This window comes from Mastigoproctus giganteus, chromosome 7, assembly GCF_048544385.1.
Source record: "Mastigoproctus giganteus isolate SK-2022 chromosome 7, ASM4854438v1, whole genome shotgun sequence".
NCBI lineage: Eukaryota > Metazoa > Arthropoda > Arachnida > Uropygi > Thelyphonidae > Mastigoproctus > Mastigoproctus giganteus.
Genome location: NC_143581.1, coordinates 230,669,177 through 230,696,166, shown reverse-complemented (window position 1 = coordinate 230,696,166; position 26,990 = coordinate 230,669,177). Strand labels below are relative to the sequence as shown.

Sequence of the window (26,990 nt, the reverse complement as noted above, 5' to 3'; positions counted from 1 at the left end):
ACAGTTTGGACTGCTCCTTTGTTTCTGGCTGAAAGTATGGAACCCCCCCCCCCCCCACACACACACCTTCTCCATGGTCACAAACCTTGCAAAGAAATTTGTTGGATTTGCTTGAAAACAATGCAAATGTTGACTTGACTTGGTGGCTCTTGTGCATTTTTTTATCTGCTGCCAACAACTTTAGGACCCACTGTGCTGACCCTTTATCATAGTGGGAACCTCTGTTGTTATGAGCTACAGACATTCAGATGAGATGCCAAACACGCTGGCAGTATACTGAACCATCACTCATCAATCACACATCACCAGATCATGCCCACTCTGAACAACTTCTGGAGTGATGGACATTGGAAATCTTCCACAGCATGGGTCATCTTCCAAGCTCTCCCTCCCTCGTTTAAATTCTTCTGCTCACTTCTTAACTAGGGAATAGGAAGGGTCATCCTCTCCCAATGTAGTAGCCATATCCTCATGAATTGCTTTTGGTATTACAGTCCATTCTGGTTATTTGGGACACATCAGGACTAGTGCATTTTTGCCCGATTAAGCGGCTGCCCCAATTTTCTGAAGTTTCACGTAAATAGTTAAAAATACAGTGTATCTCCCCTTTACAATTAGTTCACTGTACAATCAAATCATGTTACAACAAACTCACCATAGTAAAGTACTGTTCGCTGTACGATGTGTAGTAAGCGCCGGTCATTAGCATTAGCATTAGTAGAGGCATTTGATGCAAGAAAGCAAGCTTATGCAGCATCAGCCAAAAAAAAAAAAAAAAGTAACATAAATAAATAAAAATAACCACTTCCACTTCACCCCTCTGTTCGTTCGAAATACCTGTCCAGCTGAGCCTTAAACTTATTTAGGCTATCAACTTCCACGACAAGGGATGGAAGTCTGTTCCACCCACCAACCACCCGCTGGCTAAAGGCAAATTTCCGCACATCTATCCTACATCTGTCTTTCCTCAATTTGAATTTATGCCCTCTCAGGTGATTTTTCTGAGCTAGAGGAAGAATCCCATCAGCATTGAGCATGCTCAAACCATTCAAGGCTTTGTACACCTCTATCAGATCACCCCGCTGGTGCCTAGTTTCCAGACACTGTAATTTGCAAAACTTAAGCCTTTCTTCGTAAGAGAACCCCTTTGTCCCATTCACCAATCTAGTTGCCCTTCTCTGTACTCGTTCCAGCAGCTCTACATCCTTCCTGAAATGAGGCCTCCAGGCCTGTATACAGTACTCTAGGTGTGGCCTGACCATTGCCTTATACAAGGGAATAATCACCTCCTTATCCCTGCTAGAAAAATTCCTATATATCATTGACAATACACCATGAGCTACTCTTGCAGCTCGTCTGCACTGCTCAGAGAACTTCATATCTGCCTGCACCACCACCCCCAGGTCCCTTTCATTCTCTACCACTGTCAGTGTAGTACCACAGAGTTGATACGTTGCTCTGGGGTTGCTGTTTCCCATATGTAGTACTTTACATTTGTCAATGTTAAACTTCATTTGCCACCTCGAAGCCCATCTGCTCAACCTTTCCAAATCCTGTTGCAGCAGCATAGTGTCAGTAGTGTCCTTGACAACCCTGCCAACCTTCGTATCGTCTGCAAACTTGGACATTAAGCCTGATATACCATCATCAATATCATTTATAAATACAGAAAACAATAAAGGCCCCAATACTGAACCCTGAGGGACTCCACTAATAACATTAGTCCACGATGAGCAGTGTCCATTGATTACCACTCTCTGTCTTCTCCCCCTCAACCACCCCTTTATCCATAGCAGCAACTTGCCTCCAATGCCACACTGCTCCAATTTGTGCAGCAGTCTTCCATGTGCAACAGTATCAAAAGCCTTTCTAAGATCCAAGTATATAATATCAAAGTTATTCCCTGCATCCAGTTCTTTTGTGACTGCATCATAGTATCCAATCAAATTGGTCAGGCAAGACTTCCCCTTAACAAAACCATGCTGTGTCCTAGCTATAACTGAAGTCTTGTCTAGATGATCCTGCAGTGCTTCTTTCACCAGTGCCTCCATTAATTTTCCGGGAACAGAAGTTAAACTCACAGGTCTATAATTACTTGTGTCAGCCTTTGATCCCCCTTTGTGAATTGGGGTCACATTTGCACATCTCCAGTCAATGGGTACCTCCCCTGAGTCCAAGGAAGCTCTCATAATTATGGCTAAGGGTTTGCTTACCTCCTTTGCTGCCTCCTTTAATATAACTGGATAGATCCCATCCACCCCAGGTGCCTTTCTTGTGTTTATCTTCAACAATTTCTCCTCCACTTTGCTCTCAGTTATTACAAGATTCTCTAGCTTACTGCTAGAGTTGAATACACCTCTGGCATTCCCCTCGCTGAATAACTCCTCATGTGTGAATGTCGATGCAAAATATTCATTTAGTTTGTTAGCTACCCGAGCAGGGTCATCAACAGTTGACCCATCGATCTCAAGTGGACCAATCTGATTCATCCCCTTCCTTCTAGAGCTTACATAAGTAAAGAACTCTTTGCTGTTTTTCTTCGCATCCCTTGCCAAGGATCTCTCGTAATCTGCCTTCGCCTGCCTAACCTCCTTTGTAACTTGGTTACAGATCAACTTGTATCTATCATAGGCGTCCGTGTCACGTGTTAATTTGTATGTATCCCATGCATTTTTCTTCTCTGCCATATGCCTCATTAGTTCATCTGACAACCATTTAGGCCTAAACCTTGAACAATATTTCTTAGTTGGTATGTAAAGCCTAGTAGCTTCCACGATAAGTTCTTTGAATGCTTCCCATTTTGAATTTGCTGTTGGCAATATCATCAGTTGATCCCACTGTATAGAATTTAAATACTGTCTCAGTCCATTGTAGTCGCCTTTACGAAAGCAATACCCCTTCCCTTTACCCCTAATGGTAGTTACCTCTTTGAGTAACTCCCACTTCAGCACACTGTGATCACTGCCACCAAGTGGTTCATTTATCTGCAGATTCTTAATGCATGAAGAATCACTACTGATAATCAAATCAAGAGTATTACTCCCTCTAGTTGCCTCCCGAACATGCTGATGTAGAAAACAATCATCCAATAAATCCACAAAAGCCTTGCTACTGTGTGAGTGACCAGCCCCCAAATTCCAGTCAATATCTGGGAAATTAAAATCCCCCATTATAAGACTCTCTGATTTACTGGCCCACTCTATTTCTCCGAACAGTTTCTTATTATACTCATCAGAGTCATTAGGCCTATAGCACACTCCTACTCTCAATTTTGATCTCCCAATGCTTATGTCACACCAAACTGACTCGACACTGCACTGTCCAGCGATGTCGACTGGCTTCACTTCCTTGGATTTTATGTGTTTCTTAATTAATAGCATAACCCCTCCTCCCTTCCTATCCTGTCTATCCTTTCTGTACACATTGTACTCCCCAAATTCCAGTTCTGCATTTCTTATATCTGTGTGACACCACGTCTCTGAAATCCCCACAATATCTGCCTTTGATGTTTTGAGCAATACCTCAAATTCATCAAATTTATTTACTAAACTCCTAGCATTGGTGTACACACAAGTATACATGCACCTGTTCTTTTTCTTAGCTACCCTAACACAACCCATGTGTTTACTTGTACCCCAATGATTCCCAGCAGTCTCTGAAATATCGTGCATCTTATTTTCCAGGCTGCGGCTCATTCCAATAGAAGCAGTGCAAGAATCACTTTCACCTCTGCCAGTGGCTACTGTTAATCTATTAGTCCTTGTATCCCCCCAATCTAGCAGTTTTCCGACCCACCTAACATTGCCTCGATAGCATCAGCAAACATTCTTGCACCCTTTCTATTTAAGTGTATCCCATCCCTGTAGAAGCAGTCTCTCCTGTTAACAAGTACAGACCAGGCTGAAAAAAATTCTACCCCTTGAGCCCTGCACAATCTTTCCAGGGCCGAATTGATTGACAGGGCTCTCATCATATACTCCCTCCTATCGTGTCTGGGCAGAATTGCAGACACTTTCAATTTCAACCCTAATTCACGGCTTTTTTTCATCAGTGACCTGTACTTGTCAAGTAATTCCGCCGGTCTCCTACTCTTAATGTCATTAGTGCCAACGTGTACAACTATATCACCTTTTGTGCCCTTAAAAGATGATATCCGCTCTACAACGTCATCAACTTTTGCCCCTGGCAGACATTGTGATCATGTTTGTGAATTGAATTTTAATTCTATTAAATAGCGATTCTAATTAGCGAAAATAGGAGGAATATTATCCACAGGCTATAAAAGTAAAGATATATTAAGCACAAATTTATCCTTTATTACCTTACCAATTAAAAAATTAAATGATACATGAAAATCGGAAGAATATACGTGATAATTGGAATAATTAATACGTACTGTAATATGAACGTACTAACTAGTTGACATTTCTGTTCACTGACATTTGTGGGTGGTGGTTAAAATTTAAAAGTGTAAAAAGATAAGCAATCAATAACAAAGAACACGGCATGCACAAATTGCAAGTAACACGATACGCGCAAGTGAGAACTAAGTAACGAGTTACAGAGCTTTAAAAATAGGAATGAAGAGAAGATTCTGAAAATTAATTTTTTTATATTTTGAAGATTTCATGGAAGTGTAAACACATTTCACCCACAGAATAACCCACAGAATTCCAGGTGTCGGTATTATCGCAAATTCAGTAAGATCGAGTTTACTGTCCGTTTATGATAGATTTCACTAACAGAAAAGCTCAATAAACAGGTGACTGCTAATTGTTTTATGGTTGTCACCTCCAGAATTTCGACTGAACCACGTGGTACCGTCGAAGACAATCGTAGGGTAATCTCCAGTGCTGCGGTCTCCTGCCATTATTAAACGGCATGCTGTCCCAATTAAGCGAAGTAAACCCTGGCTATTTTCTCAATTGGTTTCTGTTTTTTAAGATTTGCCCCAAATAAATGGCTTCCCCTTTTAACCAGTGGCCCAAATAACTGGAATCCACTGTAGTTCCTTTTTTTTTTTTTTTTCAAATAACTGTATGGTAACTCATTTTGTCCACCTTTCCTAATTCACACAACTTTGTTGACTTCAGAATCTGAAGAAAACAAAGGATCACTAATGAAACTCCTTGAAAAAACTTGGTAAGTTACTATTTGAAATGTTATACATTAAGTACAGAATTTTTAATGCTGTACTATTTCATACTCAGCCCACAAACTTTTCAAATTAGCATTAGTTGAGACACATGATGCAAGAAAGCAAGCTTATACATAATCAGCCAAAAAAAACAAACCATTCCCATTTCACCTATCCTGTCACTCCAAATGTTTGTCTAGATCAGCTTTAAATTTATTTAAGCTATCAACTTCCACGACAGCAGATGGAGGTCTGTTCCAGCAATCGACTACCTGCTGGCTAAAGGCAAACTTCCGCACATCTATTCTACAACTGTCTTTCCTCGATGTGAATCTATGCCCCTGATGTGAATCTGAGCAAGTGGAAGTATCCCATCAGTGTTGAGTCTGCTCAAACCATTCAAATTCTTATACAAATCGATCAGATCACCTCGCAGGTGCCTAGTCTCCAGATGCTGCAACTTGCAGAACTTAAGCCTTTCTTTGTAAGTGCACCCATTTGTTTCTCTCAACAATCTTGTTGCCCTTCTCTGTACTCATTCTAGCAACCCTACATCCTTCCTAAAATGAGGCCTCCAGACCTGTATACAGTACTCAAGGTGTGGCCTGACCGTTGCCTTAAACAAGGGGATAATCAACTTGTCTGTGCTAGCAAAATTCTTATATATATCATTGACAAAACTCCATGACCTGTTCTGCCAGCCTGTCTCCACTGCTCAGTGAACTTCATATCTGACTGCACAATTACCCCTATGTCTTCTTCATTCTCCACCTACCTGAGTTTAGTACCACACAGTTAGTATGTTTCTCTTGGGTTACTGCTACCCATATGCAGTAATTTGCATTTGTCAGTGTTAAACTTCAGTTGCCACTTCTCAACCCATCTGTCTAACTTTTCTAGATCCTCTTGCAGTAGCACACTGTCTTTACTGTCATTGAACACCATGCCAACCTTTGTATCATCTGCAGACTTGGACATTAAGCCTCATATAACTTCATCGATATCATTCATAAATACACAAAACAACAATGGGCCCAGCATCGAACCCTGGGGAACTTCACTAATAACGTTAGTCCACGTAGAGCAGTGTCCATTTTTTTCCACTCTCTCTTCCGTCTCCCACTCAACCATCCCTTTATCCATTGCAGTAACTTTCCCTTAATGCCATACTACTCCAATTTGTACAGCAGTCTTCCATGTGCAACACTATAAAAAGCTTTCCTGAAATCCAAGTATATGATATCAAAATTATTTTTTGCATCCAGTTCCTTTGTGACCACATCAGAGTATCCAATCAAATTGGTCAGACAAGACTTTCCCTGACAAAACCCATTGTGCATCTGAACTGTTGCTGCTGTCTTGTCTTGGTGATCCTGTATCACCTCTTTATCCAGTGACTCCATTATTTTCCCCCGAACAGAAGTTAAACTAACAGGTCTATAATTATCTGTGTCACCCTTTGAACCCCCTTTGTGAATTGGGGATGCATTTGCACATCTCCAGTCCATGGGGGACCTCCCCTGACTCTAAAGATGCTCTAATAATTATGGCTAAGGGTTTGCTTACTTCACTTGCTGCCTCCATCATTATAACTGGATGGATTCCATCTGCTCCATGTGCCTTTTTTATGTTTAACTTCAACAATTTCTGTTCCACTTTGCTCCCTGTTATTACAAAATCACTTAGCTCCCCGTTAGAGTTTGTTAAACTTCTAGCATTCCCTCCTTGAAAAACTCTTCTTGTGTGAATGTAGATGCAAAATACTTACTCAGTTTGTCAGCTACTTTAGCAAGATCATCAATAGTCGAACCATGTATGTTAAGTGGACCAATCTGATTCATCCCCTTCCTTCTGGAGTTTACATAAGTAAACAACTCTTTGCTCTTTTTGTTTGCATCCTTTTCCAAAGACTTATCGTAATCTGCCTTTGCTTGCCTAACCTCCTTTGTGACTTGATTACAGACTAGTTTATATCTGCTGTAGGCTTCTGTGTCGCTTGATAATTTATATGTATCCCATGCATTTTTCTTCTCTGCCATAAGCCTCATTAATTCATCCGACATTCATTTAGGCCTGAACTTTGAATAGTATTTGTTAGTTGGTATGAAAAGCCTAGTAGCCTCCAAGTCCTTTAATGGCTTCCCATTTAGAATTCACTGTTGGTAACAGCATGAGTTGATCCCACTGTATAGAATTTACAAACTGTCTCAGACCACTGTGGTCACCTTTACGAAAACAAAAACCTTTCCCTTTACCCCTGATTGTAGTTAGCAGTGTCAATCTTTAAGTAAATCCCACATCAGTACATGGTGATCACTGTCACTTAGTGGTTCCTTTATCTGCAAATTCTTAATGCATTAATAAATGAATGGTGATAATCAGATCAAGAGTATTACTCCCTCTGGTTGCCCCTTGAACATGTTGCTGTAGAAAACAATACTTCAATAAATTCACAAAAGTCTTACTAGATTGCGAATGACTAACCCACAAGTTCCAGTCAATATCTGGAAAGTCAATATACTATACTTCAAAATCCCCCGTTACAAGACATTCTGATTTACTGGTCCATTATATTTCTCTGTTCATTCACAAATGTTCATTGTACTCATCAGAATCATTAGGCCTATAACATACTCCCACTCTCATTTTCACCTTCCCAGTGTTTATGTCACACCAAACAGACTCAACATTGCATTGTCCACCAACATCAATTGGATGCACTTCCTTAGAGTTTGTTTCTTATCTAACAGCATAACCCTTCCCTTCCTACCCTGTCTATCCTTTATGTACATATTGTATTCCCTAAATTCCAATTCTGCACTGGTTATATCTGTGTGACACCATGTCTCTGATATCCCAATAATATCTGCCTTTGATGTCTTGATCAGCACTACAAATTCATCAATTTTATTTATTATACTTCTAGCATTAGTGTACATGCAAGTATACATGCACATGTTCTTACTCTTAGTTACCCTAACACAGCCCATGTATTTACTTGTTCCATGATGACTCCCAGCAGCTCTTGAAGTCTCCTTGCTTTCTAGGCTGCTGCTTATTAAAATAAAGCAGTGCAAGAATCACTTTCTCCTCTGCCTGCGGCTACCATTAATCTTTTAGTCTGTGTATCCCCCCAATCTAGCAGTTTTCCCACCCACCTCACACTGCCTATAGTAAAATTTTTTTTGGTATGAACGTAACATGGCCCATATAAATTCCCCATTTTCTTCTTTAATTTACATTTTTTCCTTTTTATATATATATATGTGTTCATAATCACTGCTTGGTTTCTTCATGTTTTAATTTATTATTTATGTTAAATTATTATGATTTAGTTCAGTGGTAATTGCAATTGGATTGGTCATGTCGGTTGGCTCAGTTGATGTTTAAATTTACATTTTGTCTGTTTGCTTATTTAAGAATATATGTCAAAATTCTTAAATTTCTTATTTAAGGATATATGCCAAAATTCTTAAATTGCTTGTTTAAGAATGTATGTACAAAGCATGTCATGGCTACCACCCTATAGAGAGTAGTGGCCATGATATCCTTTCTAATTTGGAGTTCTGTTCTTTATTGTATGATGATATATACTGTATTTGCATTTTGAAGAGGTAGTGCTTATGAGTTCCTAGTTCCTTTATTTAATTTCTGTTTATTATAAAAGTGGTATTTATGCTTTATGGGTGAACTTCCTTTGGAGCAGGACATCCACATCTTATATAAGAAGAATCTCTTATATGAACAGTGAAAGCAGTGCCCTCTAGAACAATTTAAGAATAGGGGACTAATGAATGGTATAAGCCCACCAGGAAGAGGGGAAAAATTCAGGCTGATACACTTGTAAGAGAATTGAAAATGTAGTGCCTTGAAAATTTCAATACAAAATTCAGATTAAACCTGGCACAACTGCATTCATTAAAAGCAGTTTCTTAATAAAACTCTTAATTTCATCACTAGAGAAGGAAATAGTGGAGATGGGTGCCAGCAGATATGGGTTTGCTGAACAGTCAGTAAAATCAGTGAAATGAGGTGAGTAATAAAGTTCAGTCGTTCCTCAAAATGACATGGAAGGATCTTTGAACTACTATGAATAGGGAGAACAGCTTCCCACAAGAAATGTTGGATGTAAGAAATCCATTAATCTTTTTTTTTTTTTTTTTTTTTGCTGAATAAAGTAAGCCTTGCCAAGTTGTAATTTAGATCTTGGGAAGGATTTTTTTCTAAAACTTTTTTGTTTCTTTTTAAAGGCAAGGGTAAGTTCATCATCTCATCACAATTTTGACATATTGCTAACCTTAGAAATCCTAGACCAGTGTTCTCCCCAGAAAATTTTTCCAGCCTGGTGGCATTATGAATTAGCTGGGTGGGGAAGTGTAATATTTTGCATAGTATGTCCAAATTAATATTGATCAAGATCAGTGAGCAGTACCATACGGTATCGCAAGAATCGTTTAAATTTTAGCCAGGCAGTCATTTAAATTCACCAGGTGGTGTGCCCATTCGATAGGTCCTAGGCACAACACTGTAGACCCAGAATTAATAGTGTCACAGGAAAGCCACATGTTAAGAAGGTCAACTGCAACGTCAGTAGGACATTTAATTAATAAATAACATGGAAAAATACCAAGCAGTTCAAGAGAGCTTTACAGAACTAAGTAATTTTGGTGAGAATATCCTTTTGTATTTAATCGGATTCCTGCTTGTGACCATGGGCTGCATTGTTTTTAATTGGAAATTAAAATGTTAGTGGTAATGGTCTCTCTCTAAACGAACATGAAATAGCTGCAAAGAAATTGTGGTTTACAACTGACTTTAAGGAATTTGCAAAAATTGTGGGGAAAGTCACCAACAGATTAGTAGACAACTGGATTTGGAAATAGATAAAAACTGATATTCAGAAATTTATTTATAGCAGTGGAAAAGAGCTCACTAACCAGTAATTGAACCTGACTCACCTTCATCTTCTTGTAGAGCATTTCATATGATTTCAGAGCCATCATTTTTATTAACTGACGTTACCAAGACTAAGTTTCAACCATATTATACTACTAGTCTCAGATTTGGATTTAGTCTCAGAAGTTGCATTTATCAACATTAACCAAATACCAAAGTTAACTAGTAAAACCCACAAGTTAGAAGTAAAACAAAAATATAAACTAAAATTCAGCCAGATTTAGTCTAGAGACATACATCCCTATTTTCCATCCCAACCACTAAGATGTACTGCAGTACTTGCTTTTATCATAGTTTCTGCCTTTTCTTCTTTATAACTCTATTAGCGAACTCAGCAAATTTCCTAAATTCACAATGATTCATAAGTATCTCTTCCAGATTCGGGGAATCAGAATCAACATCCCCATGATGTTTGTTTGTTGTTTCTTCATATACAGGGTGTCTCAAAAATATTGGTACAAATGTTTAAGGGAGGTAGGTAACATCTAAAGGAATGTGAATCGCATAGGAACCCATAACCGGAAACTTCACTCTACGTCGGTAGACGGCATGGTAGTCTCCGCACGAAGAGCATGCATCGATATACGAACTGTGAGCTGGAAGACATGCACCTAGTGTATGGATTAGCAGAGGGCAATGGACGAGCCGCTCAACAAATTTATGGAGAATGCTTCCCAGACAGACATGTACCGGACCACCATTTGTTTGCACGTGTGCATCAAAATTTGTGCGATTATGGGTCATTCAGAGGTAACAGGAGTAGTGCGGGCAGACCACGTTCAACACGAATTCCCGCCATGGAAGAAAGTGTGTTGAATGCCATCCAGAATAATCCTACTACCAGCACACGTGCCATTGCCTTAGGAGTGTCTCGTTGCAGTGTACAGTGTGTCTGGCACGACGATTCCTTACACCCCTTTCATCTCCAAAGGGTTCAGTTACTGCTCCCCCCAAGATCATCCTGCATGTGTGGCTTTTACACAGTAGTTTCTCCGAGAAAGTGTTCAAGACTTGAATTTTCCAGCCTATGTTTTGTTCACGGATGAGGCTTATTTCACTCGGGAAGGCTTATTCAATCAACACAATGCTCATGTGTGGGCTCACGATAACCCACACGGCACAACATCGCTTCGCAATAAATGTGTGGGCAGGTATGGTCGGTGACTGCTTAGTCAGCCCATATCTGTTACCATCCCGCTAAATATCGGATGAACTCCGCTAAATATTGGATCTTTCTTGAACAAGTTCTATCAGGGTTACTTGACAATGTTCCAGCAAATGTGAGACGCAACATTTGGTTTCAACATGATGGGGTGCCTGCCCATTATGGAAGGTGTGTTCGTGACCATTTGAACAGGCGTTTTGGGCGTCAATGGATTGGCCGTGGTGGACCCGTTGCCTGGCCCCCACGCTCACCTGATTTATCAAGCCTTGATTTCTTTCTGTGGGGGACCCTCAAATCTGTTGTGTATGAATCGCCTGTGGAGACGGAAATGGATCTCGCGGCAAGACTCGTCTGCACTGCTGCTACTGTCAAAGAAACTCCAGGTGTGGTCGACCATGTCCACCAATCCATGCTGTGTCAGTGTAACTCATGCATCGCGTCTCATGGTGGAACCTTCGAGCACCTGTTGTAACATTACGAAATGCATCCATCTCATACTCCATTGTTAATATTATGTCAAATAAATGTTTGCCACTAATTACTGTCTTGTGTAATTTCTGCTTCTTGTGCCGCTGTTACTACTTTCCCGTGATGTTTCCGGATATGGATTCCTATGCGATTCACATTCCTTTAGATGTTACTTACTTCCCCTAAATGTTTGTACCAATATTTTTGAGACACCCTGTAGAGTATAGCTCCTTAAGATATGCCAGGAGTCTTCAATCCTTCCCCAGTCAGTTTGGAGAATCCTCTATACCTGATTCAGCTTTGCCTTGAAAAGACCATGCCTTATTATAAAATACACGATCAGTGATCCAGATATGAGCCAAAGTCTTAAAGAGCCGCGGTGCTTCTTTTAATGGAACTGTTGCATGATCTCTGCTATATCAATTCCAACCTCTGCCTTAATTTTGATTCTGTCACTCTCTTTCTTTGAACATATGAAGCCCATAATCAAACCTGTCATCAGAACAAGACTTAATTCCATACAAATCCCTTCTGCAATTTTGCATGACATTATATTCAAGCGATTTCTTGTTGATAGTAACTAAATCAAAAGGCATTCTTCCTCAGATAACGAAAATAGCATCATTATAGTTTTTACTGTTCTGACAATATGCAATAGAACATATTTTTGTGTTGAGACTAGTCCTATTACAGCACTGTTGCCAATCATATGCAACTACATGACAGTAACATAGAAAATTACAGACAAAAAGACATATTCAAATGTAAGCTTAAGGCTCTTCTCTACCTGACTGACTTCTTGCTATTCTACAAGATGAAGTTAGAAGAGTTCACTGAGCAATCGAAAAGGGCTGTTTCAAGGATATGGCTGAGGCTTTTATCCTCTTTGAAGAGGTCTGAGTTCTGTCTGAAAAACAAGACCCCCTACCTCCATTTTGAATACTTTCCCAAGGTTGCAGGTATTCATGATGTTCTTTGGACCCATTTTGATGCTGTTCTCAGAAGTTCAGAAATCAGTTTCCTCAGGCACTGGTGATCCCCCAAATCCCCCAACCATTATCCTAACCATCCTCTTTCAACTTCACTCATCTTCATTAAGCATTAAGCCACAAGAAGCAGCTTTGATCAAGCATTAAACCACAACAAGCAAAAATTCACTAATATTAAGGTAAGAAAACAGTTTATTTATATGATAAAAAAGTACACGTACACTGTATATATAACTGTGTTTCGTAACTATAAGAGTAAAATTTGATGTGAACATTTTGCTTATGATGATGATTCTCAGGAATGTATCAAGTTTATAAGTTAATGTCCACCTTTATTTGAAATAAATTGCAATGTAATAATTTCAGCTTAATTGCAGGTATTTTTTTTAGTATGCCCATGGCTGAAAATGTAGTATTAACATTAAATGAAATCTTGAAGTTCAGAGGGGCAGCTCTTGTGGAAGCAGAAATATGGGCACTTATGCAAAAAACTGCAGAAAATATTCAAGAGCTTTTCTTTATTGGTAAGTTATAATATTAAAATATTTAAATGATCAGTGGGGTGATAAAAGAAATGAATCTCCTAATAATACTTGTATAAATATGAGCTATATTCTTCACCAAACCACTGCATTCTCTAACAGCTGTTTTTGATTTAAATAAAAAAACTCAATGACAATAACAATTCCCACATAACCTGTCCATCCCCTCTAATAGTTTGTCCAGTTCTTTGAATTTATTCAGATTATCCAATTCCACAAAACCAGATGGGAGTTTGTTCCAACAACCAGCCAGCCACCAGATGACTGAAAGCAAATTTCCACACATATAACCTGAAACTATCCTCAATTTGAAAATTTGAATTTATGTTCCCTCATATATATAATCTGTGTAAGGGGCAGGATGCCATCTTGCATTAACCCTCCATGAAGAACTCGTATGGGAATGTGATTCCAAATACTTATTCAGTTTGTCAGAAACCTGAGCAGGATCATCAACAGTTAAACCATCAACATCAAGTTGACCAATGTGATTCAACTCCTTTTTTCTACTGTTAATATAAGTAAAGCCTTTTCCCCTTTTCTTGTAATTTTTTGCCTGAGGCTTCTCATAATCTGCCTTAGCTTGCCTAATCTTAGTGATTTGATTATAGACTAATTTATTTCTACCATAGGCTTCTGTAGCACCTGATAATTTATATTCATCCCATGCATTTTTCTTCTCAATTTGAAGTCAAGCTTAGAAGTCTAAAAGTAAAAGTGAAATGAGGTTTAAATTTAATATTTTTGTAACTTAAATTGTTTTTATACTTGTTTCAAAGTATCTGATATCTTTTTCTTTGTTGCTTCTTAATGACATCTGCCATTAATTAATCCTGTTTTGCAGATATCGTCATTATGTGCTATTTTGTGGCAATTTTTAGAGTAATGGGAAGAAAATGTATTTATTTTTTCATTTTTTTTAAGGCTGCTGAAGTATAAAAATGATGACATTAAACTTTTAATAGTGTGCTTTTTTTTCCTAATTTTGCTTTATATCTAACAATTTCATAGCATTGAATTGGTATTCTGTACAAAATATATATTTTATATAAAATATATTAATATTCTGTACAAAATATATTAATATTCTGTACAAATTGACATTCATATTTGTCATTTAAAAATGCAAAATTATTTGTTCAACCTCTGTGTTATTAGGCAAAAATTCATTTTTTATCAGAAAAAAAAGTGTTGTATTAATAAAACTGTTCTTATTAAATTAAATGACTCTAGTGAAATCTGTATAAAATTATTACTGATTTTTTTTTTTTTATTTGTTGTTTTTTTTATAAGGTGAAGCTCATAGAAATGGAATTCCCAAATACCTCATTAGTTTGAGAAGTTTACAGTGTACTGCAGTTGGAAGGGTGGTGATTAGTAGCTGTTCTCTTGAAGCTGTTAGAGGAACAGAGTACTGGTGTTCTGACATGGAATTAGCAGGATATGGTGCATGTGACCCAGATATAGAAAAGGTTAGCTATTTCCTATGATTTCTAAACTACTGATGCTGAATGAGTCAGTATACAGGATGTATTGTCCTGTGTGATGAGTCTGTGCTTTGAATAAATTCATGTGATTTGTGAAGCAATAAATAGAACTTTTTTATAATTTCATAAAATATATATATTATTTTTAAATAAGAACTCCATTATCTTAAGGCTTCTTCAACTTGAAATCAAAAGTGCTCTAAATTACTTAAAGTAATTTAAATTTTTTTATAAAAAAATAAGAACAAAATATTTTTAAAAATGCCTTTCTATATGAGTATATGTAAGTTGGCATTTTTCCCACTGTCCTCCCACATACTTATAATAGAAATAGAAGTTTCATTTTAGCAGTGAGTCACAGAAGTTTAAAAATAGTTCCTGTTCCTCTTTCAGGTTTCACTTGCTACTTGAGGACAGGTAGCAGTGTTTTACAGTATTCCTAATGTATTATTTAGGATATGAGTCTTTAGTTGTGATTCACTAGGAGTAGTTGAAATGACCGACCTGAAGCACTTTTGTTGACAAAACTTTTGTTGGCTTTTGCAGATGTACATCTATACATTAGGACAAACATTGCAGTCTGCTTCAGACTACTGTATACATGAAAAAGAAAAGGTGAGAATTATATTTGTATGTGACCTCTTGTTAGTAGATACCTTGTGATTTTAATATATAGTATCTTTTCTCAAATATTTTTTTATTTGAGCTTGAACTTTCTTTTCACATGAGTGAAAATAAATATTATTTTTATTTTTAATTTACTCACCCATAAACAATATTTCACCTTGCGGATGTCCATTGAAATACATATAAACCCATATAACTGTACATATATATTCAAGAAACCATTATAGATATTGCCAAGTTGATTTTAATATTTTTGTCTAAAATGTAAACTTATCAAAGGAATAAAATAAAATATCTATAGTATATTTTATGCCTTAAACAATGGCACTGAAAAATTAGCATAGATCTGTGATCTTCAGTAGCTCATAAGGTTAACATAATGCGAAATTTTCAAGTCTATATTTAATAAATTTACTTTATTTTTATTTATTTTTTTTCAATGAAAAATGGCAAGCCTTATAAATGTATCTTTTTTTCTTTTAGCATCATTATAAATAATATACTACAAAACAGAATTAAAATTGGGAGGACGACTACATGATTTCTGATTTCACATCGAAATCAGTGATTAAACTTTGTTTATTAAGAGTGTGTGAGGAAGAGAGAGGGGATAAGCAGGGGAAAAGAAAGAGAAATGGCAATAGTGGTATGAAAAGGAGTAGGGATAAATTACTGACCAATATATAAGTGTTTAAGCTCTTTTCTTAAGAAGAATATTGTTGCTAAAAATGTCTATATTTATCTCATTTAATATAGGAGGCCCTATTAAAGTGATGGTTAAGTAAATTATTTGTTCTGACTGGTCTAAATCCAAATGGATGAGGTTTCTCAATGAACAAGAGAGAAATTTAAAATTAGTTAATGCTAATAAGTTCTCTAAATCCATTAATAGACATCTTATATATAATATACAAAATCTTTCATAACATGTGGCTGATATTGTTGGGATATCAGAGACGTGATGTCACACAGATATAAGGAATGCAGAACTGGAATTTGGGGAGTACAATGTGTACAAGAAGGATAGACAGGATAGGAAGAGGGAGGAGGGGTTATGCTATTAGTTAAAAAACACATAAAATCCAAGCAAGTGAAGCCAGTCGACATTGATGGACAGGGCAGTGTCGAGTCAGTTTGGTGTGACATAAGCATAGGTAAATCAAAATTGAGAGTAGGAGTGTGCTATAGGCCTAATGACTCTGATGAGTATAATAAGATACTGTACAGGGAAATAGAATGGGCCAGTAAATCAGAGAGTCTTATAATGAGGGATTTTAATTTCCCGGATATTGACTGGAATTTGTGGGTTGGTCACTTACATGTTAGCAAGGCTTTTGTGGATTTATTGGATGATTGTTTTCTACATCAGCATGTTCGGGAGGCAACTAGAGGGAGTAATACTCTTGATCTGATTATCAGTAGCGATTCTTCATGCATTCAAAATCTGCAGATAAAGCAACCACTAGGTGGCAGTGACCACACTGTGCTGACGTGGGATTTACTCAAAGAGGTAACTACCATCAAGGGTAAAGGGAAGGGTTTTTCTTTCATAAAGGTGACTACGGAGGTCTGAGACAGTATTTAAATTCTATACGGTGGGACCAACTGATGATGTTACCAACAGTAAATTCAAAATGGGAAGCATTCAAAGAGTTTATCTTGGAAGCTAGTAGGCTTTACATACCAACTAAGAAATATTGTTCAAGGTTTAGGCCTAAATGGGAGCCAGATGAACTAACGAGACGTGTCAGAGAAGAAAAATGCATGGGATACATATAAATTAATGGGTGACATGGAAGCCTACGATAGATATAAGCTGGTCTGTAACCAAGTCACAAATGGAAGCAAAGGCAGATTATGAGAAATCTTTGGAAAAGGATGCAAATAAAAACACCAAAGAGTTATTTACCTATGTAAACTAGAAGGAAGAGGATCAATCAGACTGGTCCACTGGATATCGATTGTTCAACTATTCATGATCCTACTGAGGTGGCTAACAAACTAAATGAGTATTTTGCATCTACATTCACACATGAGGAGTTATTCAGGGAGGGGAATGCCAGAGGTGAACTAAACTCTGGCAGTGAGCTAGATGATTTTGTAATAACTGAGAGGAAAGTGGAGGAGAAATTGTTGAAGATAACCATAAGAAAGGCACCTGGGGTGGATGGGATCTATCCAGTTATATTAAAGGAGCCAGCAAAGGAAGTAAGCAAACACTTAGCTATAATTATGAGAGGTTCCTTCCTTGGACTCTGGGGATGTACCCATGGACTGGAGATGTGCAAATGTGACCTCAATTCACAAAGGAGGATGAAAGGGTGACACAAGTAATTATAGACCTGTTAGTTTAACTTCTGTTCCAGGGAAATTAATGGAGGCACTGGTTAAAGAAGCACTGCAGGATCATCTAGACAAGACTCCAGTTATAGCTCGGACACAGCATGTGTTTGTTAAGGGGAAGTTTTGTCTGATCAATTTGATTGGATATTATGATGTGGTCACAAAGCAATTGGATGCAGGGAATAACTTTGATATCATATATTTGGATCTTAGAAAGGCTTTTGATACTGTTGCACATGGAAGACTGGTGCACAAATTGGAGCAGTGCGGCATTGGAGGCAAATTGCTGCTATGGATAAAGGGATGGTTGAGTGAGAGAAAACAGAGAGTGGTAATCAATGGACACTGCTCTTTGTGGACTAATGTTATTAGTGGAGTCCCTCAGGGTTCAGTGTTGGGTCCATTGTTGCTTTCTGTATTTATAAATGATATTGATGATGGTATATCAGGGTTAATGTCCAAGTTTGCAGATGATATGAAGTCTGGCAGAGTTACTAATGACAGTATGCTGCTGCAACAGGATCTAGAAAAGTTGAGCAGATGGGCTGAGGGGTGGCAAATGAAGTTTAACCTTAACAAATGTAAAGTACTGCATGTGGGAAGCAGTAACCCCCGAGTAACGTATCAACTCTGTGGTACTACGCTGAGAGTGGTAGAGAATGAAAAGGAACTGGGGGTAATTGTGCAGGCAGATATGAAGTTTTCTGAGCAGTGCAGACGGTCTGCAAGAGTAGCTCATGGTGTCTTGTCAATGTTATACAGGAATTTTTGTATCAGGGATAAGGAGGCGATTATCCCCTTGTATAAGGCGATGGTCTGGCCACACCTTGATTACTGTATACAAGTCTGGAGGCTTCATTTTAAGAAGGATGTAGAGCTGCTGGAACGAGTACAGAGAAGAGCAACAGGATTAGTGAATGGAACAAAGGGTTGCTGTTATGTAGAAAGCTTAAGTTTTGCAGATTACAGTATTTGGGGACTAGGCACCTGCGAGATGATCTGATTGAGGTGTATAAAGTCCTAAATGGTTTGAGCATGCTCAGTGCTGATGGGATTCTTCCTCTTGCTCAGAATAATCACCTGAGAAGGCATAAATTCAAATTGAGGAAAGACGGTTGTTGGAGAGATGTGTTGAAGTTTGCCTTTAGTCAGCAGGTAGTTGATTGGTGGAACAGACTTCCATCTTTTGTTGTGGAAGCCTAAATAAATTTAAGGCTGAGGTGGACAGGTATTTGGACAGGTATTTTTTTTTTTTTGGCTGATGCTGCATAAGCTTGTTTCTTCCATCGTGTGCCTCTACTAATGCTAATATATGTGAACATGTAAACTCTACTTTCAGGATTGTTCACAACCTGAAAGCAAGGGGAGAAAGTGTCTTGTTTTGAATGGTTACAGATCTATGGTTGTTTCAATTTTAAAAAATGGATGTGATGTTTTCATTGTTAAAAAAATAATAAAAATAATAAGTAAGGATGAGGCAAACACACATATACATAGGACGTATGTTCATATGAACTTTTTTAATCTTATGCCCTCAATTGATTCTGCAGTTATGGCCCATATGTTATGAAATACCCTGTAGAACTAATATAATTCTTCATTCATTCAATGGTAGGAGCCCATAATAACAGTACCATTTTTTTTTTTGTAAGCTGTAAGGTTGTAAAAATCATTTTTAAATATAATAAATGTCATATTTAATAAATGAAGTTTATAAATAAATGTTTATAAACATATAAATAAATGAAGTTTATTTAAAAAAAATAAAATTTTGGTCTGTTGATTATATGGTATTATTGGAATTTGACGTTAGAATGAGTTGAATTACATTGGACACCTTGTGTACTAGGTGTGGGGAATTCTTAGATAACCCAGCTGATATTGCTATTGAATTGGTTAGATACTTGCATTGGTCATCACTGACGAAAGACCCTTCATGCCGAGGAGGGCTGTGAGACACATGAATTCAGTGATTTTGAAATTACTGAATGCCTGTTGATTCGAAAAACTGACTGTTTATTAGAAAATTTTTCAAGCCTAAAGGCAAGTAAGGCACCTGGAGTTGATAACATATACTCAGTGATTTTTAGGAAGGTGGTTGGAAAGTGTATTGAACCATTGAGGTTAATTTTGAGAACATCATTGATCTTGGGAGAAATTTCTTGCTATTCAAGAAGTGTTAAGGTATCACCAATACATAAAGGTGGTAAAGGCAGTTATAAGAGTGAAGTCGATAACTATGAACTGGTTAGCCTGACTGCTGGTATGCCTGACTGCAGTGATTAAGAGTGAAATTCACAGATGTTTAGATAGAAATGGCATTCTAAAGGACACACAACATTAGCATTAGTAGAGGCATTTGATGCAAGAAAGCAAGCTTATGCAGCATCAGCCAAAAAAAAAAAAAAAAAAAAAACCACTTCCACTTCACCCCTCTGTTTGTTCAAAATACCTGTCCAGCTGAGCCTTAAACTTATTTAGGCTATCATCTTCCACGACAAGGGATGGAAGTCTTCCATCAACCAACCACCCACTGGCTAAAGGCAAATTTCCGCACGTCTATCCTACATCTGTCTTTCCTCAATTTGAATTTATGCCCTCTCAGGTGATTATTCTGAGTGAGAGGAAGAATCCCATCAGCATTGAGCATGCTCAAACCATTCAAGGCTTTATATACCTCTGTCAGATCACCTCGCTGGTGCCTAGTCTCCAGACACTGTAATTTGCAAAACTTAAGCCTTTCTTCGTAAGAGCACCCCTTTGTTCCATTCACTAATCTTGTTGCCCTTCTCTGTACTCGTTCCAGCAGCTCTGCATCCTTCTTGAAATGAGGCCTCCAGATCTGTATACAGTACTCTAGGTGTGGCCTGACCATTGCCTTATACAAGGGAATAATCACCTCCTTATCCCTGCTAGAAAAATTCCTATATATCATTGACAATACACCATGAGCTACTCTTGCAGCCTGTCTGCACTGCTCAGAGAACTTCATATCTGCCTGCACAACCACCCCCAGGTCCCTTTCATTCTCTACCACTGTCAGTGTAGTACCACAGAGTTGATACGTTGCTCTTGCTCTGGGGTTGCTGTTTCCCATGTGTAGTACTTTACATTTGTCAATATTAAACTTCATTTGCCACCTCTCAGCCCATCTGCTCAACCTTTCCAGATCCTGTTGCAGCAGCATAGTGTCAGTAGTGTCCTTGACAACACTGCCTACCTTTGTGTCGTCTGCAAACTTCGACATTAAGCTTGATATACCTTCATCAATATCATTTATAAATACAGAAAACAATAATGGACCCAACACTGAGCCCTGAGGGACTCCACTAATAACATTAGTCCACGACGAGCAGTGTCCATTGATTACCACTCTCTGTCTTCTCCCCCTCAGGTTTTGTTAAGAAACATGGTTTTCATGTTAACAAAACCATGTTAACATGGTTTTGTTAAGAAATACAGTTACTCATGAGCTGGATTAGGGAATAAGTTTGCAGTTTATTTGGATTTAGGCAGGGCATTGGACTCAATTCCTCATGAGAGGTTACTGGAAAGATTCGACGATTTATGTTGTTTGTGTTCTGTTGCAGCCCAATTCACAAAGGAGGATCAAAGGCTGACACAAGTAATTATAGACCTGTTAGTTTAACTTCGGCTCCAGGAAAATTAATGGAGACACTGGTTAAAGAAGCACTGCAGGATCATCTGGACAAGAATTCAGTTATAGCTCAGACGCAGCATGGTTTTGTTAAGGGCAGGTCTTGTCTGACCAATTTGATTGGATATTATGATGTAGTCACAAAAGAAACGGATGCAGGGAATAACTTTGATATTATATATTTGGATCTTAGAAAGGCTTTTGATACTGTTGCGCATGGAAGACTGCTGCACAAATTGGAGCAGTGTGGCATTGGAGGCAAATTGCTGCTATGGATAAAGGGATGGTTGAGTGGCAGAAGACAGAGAGTGGTAATCAATGGACACTGCTCAACGTGGACTAATGTTATTAGTGGAGTTCCTCAGGGTTCAGTGTTAGGTCCATTGTTGTTTTCTGTATTTATTAATGATATAGATGATGGTATATCAAGCTTAATGTCCAAGTTTGCAGACGATACAAAGGTTGGCAGGGTTGTTAAGGACACTACTGATGCTATGCTGCTGCAACAGGATCTGGAAAGGTTGAGCAGATGGGCTGAGAGGTGGCAAATAAAGTTTAACATTGACAAATGTAGTAAAGTACTACATATGGGAAAAAGTAACCCCAGATCAACATATCAACTCTGTGGTACTACGCTGACAGTGGTAGAGAATGAAAAGGACCTGGGGGTAATTGTGCAAGCAGATATGAAGTTCTCTGAGCAGTGCAGACGAGCTGCAAGGGTAGCCCATGGTGTCATATCAATGATATACAGGAATTTTTCTAGCAGGAATAAGGAGGTGATTATTCCCTTGTATAAGGCAATGGTCAGGCCACACCTTGAGTACTGTATACAGGTCTGGAGACCTCATTTCAAGAAGGATGTAGAGCTGCTGGAACGAGTACAGAGGAGCGCAACAAGATTAGTGAATGGAACAAAGGGTTGCTCTTACGAAGAAAGGCTTAAGTTTTGCAAATTACAGAGTCTGGAGACTAGGCATCGGCGAGGTGATCTGATAGAGGTGTATAAGGCTTTGAATGGCTTGAGCATGCTCAATGCTGATGGGATTCTTCCTCTTTCTCAGAATAATCACCTGAGAGGGCATAAATTCAAATTGAGGAAGGACGGATGTCGGATAGATGTGCGGAAATTTGCCTTTAGCCAACAGGCAGTTGGTTTGTGGAATAGACTTCCATCACTTGTTGTTGAAGTTGATAGCCTAAACAAATTTAAGGCAAGCTGGACAGGTATTTCGAACGAACGGAGGGGTGAAATGGGAGTAGTGGTTGTGCTTTTTTTTTTTTTTTTTTTTGGCTGATGCTGAATAAGCTTGCTTTCTTGCATCATATGCCTCTGCTAATGCTAAAAAAGGACAAATTTTGTTTCGTTATTTATGTCAGGGATGTCAGAATTTTTTTATAGTAACTTTTTTTTTTTGTTTGTTTAGAAATCGCGAAAATGATGGGTAAATGCAAAAGAGTTGCGTTTTCAGTTAAACTAAAACTTTAAATTATTCAAAAGTTTGAAAATGGTGCATCTGTTAAATCTCTAAGGAACCATTATAATGTTGGCGACCAAACTATACGCAACATCGTAAAAAATAAAGTATTAGACTTAAAATCGACATCCCAAAAAATAAAGGGAAGCATCATATTGGACACGCGAGTAGTGCATTGTAAGTTTTTTCGTTTTATATCTTTTTTTACAGTAAGTCCCCGACTTACACAACTACGGTTTTATGTAAATTTTTTTTCACTCAAATTTTTTTTTTTTTTTTTTTTTTAGGATTGTAAAATTTAAAACTAACAAAAATAATAAACAAAATAAGCAATTAATAACGACGATCACGGCATGCACAATTGCACAAGTGAGATTCAGAGTAACAAGCAAAAAAATAGGAAATAAGAGAAGATTCTTAAAATTTATTTATTTATTATTTTTTTTTTTTATATGACTAAATATTTCAGTGAAGGGGACACATTTTACCCTAATAAAGTAAAAACCCACACAATTCCAGCTGTCAGTATTATCGCAAATGCAATAAGATCGACTTTACTACCTGTTTATAATTAGATGCACAAACAGAAAAGCCCATTAACCCGGAAGGTGCAAATTGTTTTATGGCAGTGACCTCCAGAAATGTGCTTTAGTAAAATGTGAGTTCGCGTGAGGTGATAATAGTGTTTCCCTATGAAGGTCTTTTCAGAAAATTTCATTTGGACCGTTATCATGTTGCCGACTAAGAGAATAAGTGACAGCGCTACTAGTAAATCTATCAACAAAAGGAAAGCGATCGATTTGGATTAGAAAATTAAACTAATTAAGGATGTATGAAAATGGCCAAACATTAACAAGTATCGTGCGTTATTCAGATTTGTCAATAATAATATAGTAGCAATATGTTGTTAGTCATTCCTGAGTTACGTAAAACTCGACGGAGTAAGAAGTCCTGGAACATATCTCTTACATATGTCGGGGACTTTTGTATTTTTGGATTAACTGGGAAACCGGAAAATGGAGTCTACTGTATATATATATATATATATTTTGAAGGTGGTTTCAATGCAGCATCAACAAATTAAACATGTATGTACTGACTTGACAGTATTGATGTAGCCGAGTGGTCAAGAGCAAGAGTACGTAGCACGGGTTCCTTGAGTGGACTGGGGTTCAAGCCTGTGACTACTAAATATGATAAATATTTGTATTGACGATTTATTGTAAACTCTACTGACTTGGTTGTCATGCTGGAGTATAAACCGAAAATTTATTTATTATTTGTTTATTTACTAGGTGGTGGATGCATATGAGAAAATGTGTATGCGTACTTACAAAGGAGTTAATGTAAAATGCCCTATTACTCAAATACTTGTTTGAACATCAACTTGTCTAATGCTAGAACAGCCTAGAAAATTTAGGATTGTCCTCATTAAAATGGGACCTATGGCATCTTACATTTACAATAAAGCATGAGGTAATAATGCCCTTTGGGCCTTGATGTTAAGCTTATTTTATTTAATTGTGTACCAGGCATGAAGTCTAAGACAAATTACCGTTTGTGGTGCTTCTAATTCTGCAGCTGCAGAGAGAGAGAGAGAGAGAGAGAGAGAGAACACTTACAACCCCATGTGCTTATGATGTGCACATGGTGACTGATTCGTAGATGCTGATTGAGACCAGTTTTTATTTTGATTTTTTTGAAATTATATTATAATGAAAATGTGTAAAGTGAGATTGCATATAACAAGGGATACCTGTATATTTAGTGGCTTTTTGTGCTAACAGGAAAACTGCAATAATTCCTTAAAAATGTAGCTATTTTTATTACCCTTTTGAGAATTTTAAATGTATTTTATCCTGATGCTTAAGAATGTACGTAAATCATGATTTTTTTTTTAACATTCAGTGAAAGTACAAAATTTACTACTGACATGTGACTATACTTTTTCAGCTATTCAAAAATTTGAGTTCACCCATCACAAATATCCTCCAATCCATGCATCAGAAAGATCCAGAACAAAGAATAACTCTTACAGACATTATGCAGGTAAATTATATTAAAATCCTTTTTTTTTTTTTTTTTTTTTTTTTCAATTATGGCAGATTTATTGATATGTGAGATATTAAGTTATATGCCTTGTTTGTTGTTTGGTTTTTAGGAGCATTAGCAACTAAGGCCATATTGCTTCGGGTATATGCGGTGGTCATTCCGTAACCTTTCTGCATCCTCCGTATTTGGTGGTCACAGGGTCAAACCCCGGTCTATTTAGGAAGCATGTGCTATGCACTCCTGCCCACCTGGCTATGGAGGTGCCTTTATATGCCTTTACGTGATCCTGAATGTCATATTTTTTTTCAGTCATTTCTTTACAAAATATGAATATGCAGTAACTCCTTTTCAAAGCATCACAATAGCAAATTTTTCATTTCAGTGAACACCATCTCTCTCTCTCTCTCTCTATATATATATATATATATTGGTCGATTTTATTTAAATAAATGTTATGGATTTGTAGGCAATTAGGTGTATATGGTTCAGGCTACCAAGTTAGCGAGTGTAGACTAACTTTAGCCTGGGGGCCCTATAAACGATATATAAATGAAATGGTGTTATAAAATAATATGATACTAAATAATGAAAATAACATTAAAATGTTGATAAACAATAAAATGCTAAATACAAAGTAAAGTTCAAATACGTTCCCTCACCTGGCCATAAATCTGCTACTTCATCGGGAGCTTTGAGCAGAACGATAGCCAGACTAAAGGAAAGTCTCATACCTACCCGTTTCTGTTGTCCTCATACCAGTTTTGTCAGTTATAAGTTTTTAAGTGATAATATTAATTTTAAATTGATAGCAAATCAATGCAATATGATAATAAGTTTAGTTTTTACATGAATTCTTAAAATTTTGGATTTTTAAATTATTAACTTTTTCAATCATATTGTCTGAACAGCAAACTGGGATAAAGTTCTTACTTTATTCTTGTACTGTGGTGGTCGGATTGAAAAGGGGGGAGGTTCCTGCCTTCAGGTTGTTTTATACATTGGTAAGATTATACTGCGCAGTCGTGTCTTTTGTATACAGTGGTGTGATGGAGAAATTGCCCATTGGAACTAAAAACTACAATTTCCCACACATCGAGAACTATGAAGATTGTCAACAGAGGCAGCTTAAATTTCAAAAATGTAAAAGTAAGCTATGTAACACATGTCCATACATGCATAGCCAACACCAACAAACCTCCGATAATACACCATTGTTTTGCCATACAAAAAATGTCATATACCTTATTACGTGTAAAATATGCGGAATACAATATATAGGACAAACTAGCACAGAACTACACATATGATTAAACCTTCATCGTTCACAAATAAAGACATACGGCGAAAACCCCACGAAAGACAATTCCAATACGACAGACAAATACATCAATGAAATTGAACTCAAACACTTCCAAAAACACCAGTTCATTAACATATCCATTGCCATCCTAGCTATAATATAAAACGCCGCCAAAAGAGAAATTATGGAAGACCTGTTTATAATACTATACCCTCTACCCATACCGTCTTAACAAATTTAATGGTAGAAACTTCACTTACACTAGCCCCGAATGATGTACATACACTATCTTTCAAATCACTAAAAAATGGCGCATTAAAAGGACAAAGCATGATAAAATCAAACTAGAACATAACAACAATAGGAATAAACCACATAACCTTAAAGACTTTGACAAACTTCTCATAGAATGGGATACGGAGCCCATCAACATAAAAAACATTCACAATAACCTATTTGCCACTTCAAATCAGTCCCGCCTCGGGCTTGGATCAAAGTACTGCAAAAACCTTGGGAGGTGCAATATGGCCACAGAAGCCGATGCGCCAACAACTACCAAATCAAAAAAAAAAAAAAAAAAAAACTTCAAATCAGCAAACTTAAAGCATTAAACAAGATTCACCAAAAACTCAAAACCCAGAACATACATCTCAGCCATATTCTAGAAGATATCTTTAAATTCAGAATCGGTATTGATTACTGCGATAGTACAAAAAAAAAATACTGCATAATTAAATTCCTTAACTGTGACATTTAGAAGTTATAGTATGTCTTAAAGTACTGTTTTA

The 26,990-nt window shown here is 37.4% G+C and overlaps 1 protein-coding gene across 2 annotated transcripts in view; it reads left to right on the top strand.

Annotated features, from left to right (window-relative positions):
- Positions 1 to 26,990, top strand: part of LOC150083765 (tyrosine-protein phosphatase non-receptor type 13-like) — a 478,105-nt gene that overhangs the window by 18,293 nt on the left and 432,822 nt on the right. Inside the window, exons 2-5 of one of the 2 annotated variants that reach the window (XM_090378206.1) lie at positions 13,093 to 13,239; positions 14,551 to 14,729; positions 15,291 to 15,359; positions 24,804 to 24,899. In XM_090378206.1, coding sequence (XP_090234332.1) covers positions 13,107 to 13,239; positions 14,551 to 14,729; positions 15,291 to 15,359; positions 24,804 to 24,899 — 477 coding nt within the window. In that variant the 5' untranslated portion in view covers positions 13,093 to 13,106. Of the gene's footprint in view, positions 1 to 13,092; positions 13,240 to 14,550; positions 14,730 to 15,137; positions 15,162 to 15,290; positions 15,360 to 24,803; positions 24,900 to 26,990 lie in introns of those variants that run through there. The other variant, XM_090378207.1, reaches the window with a different exon arrangement.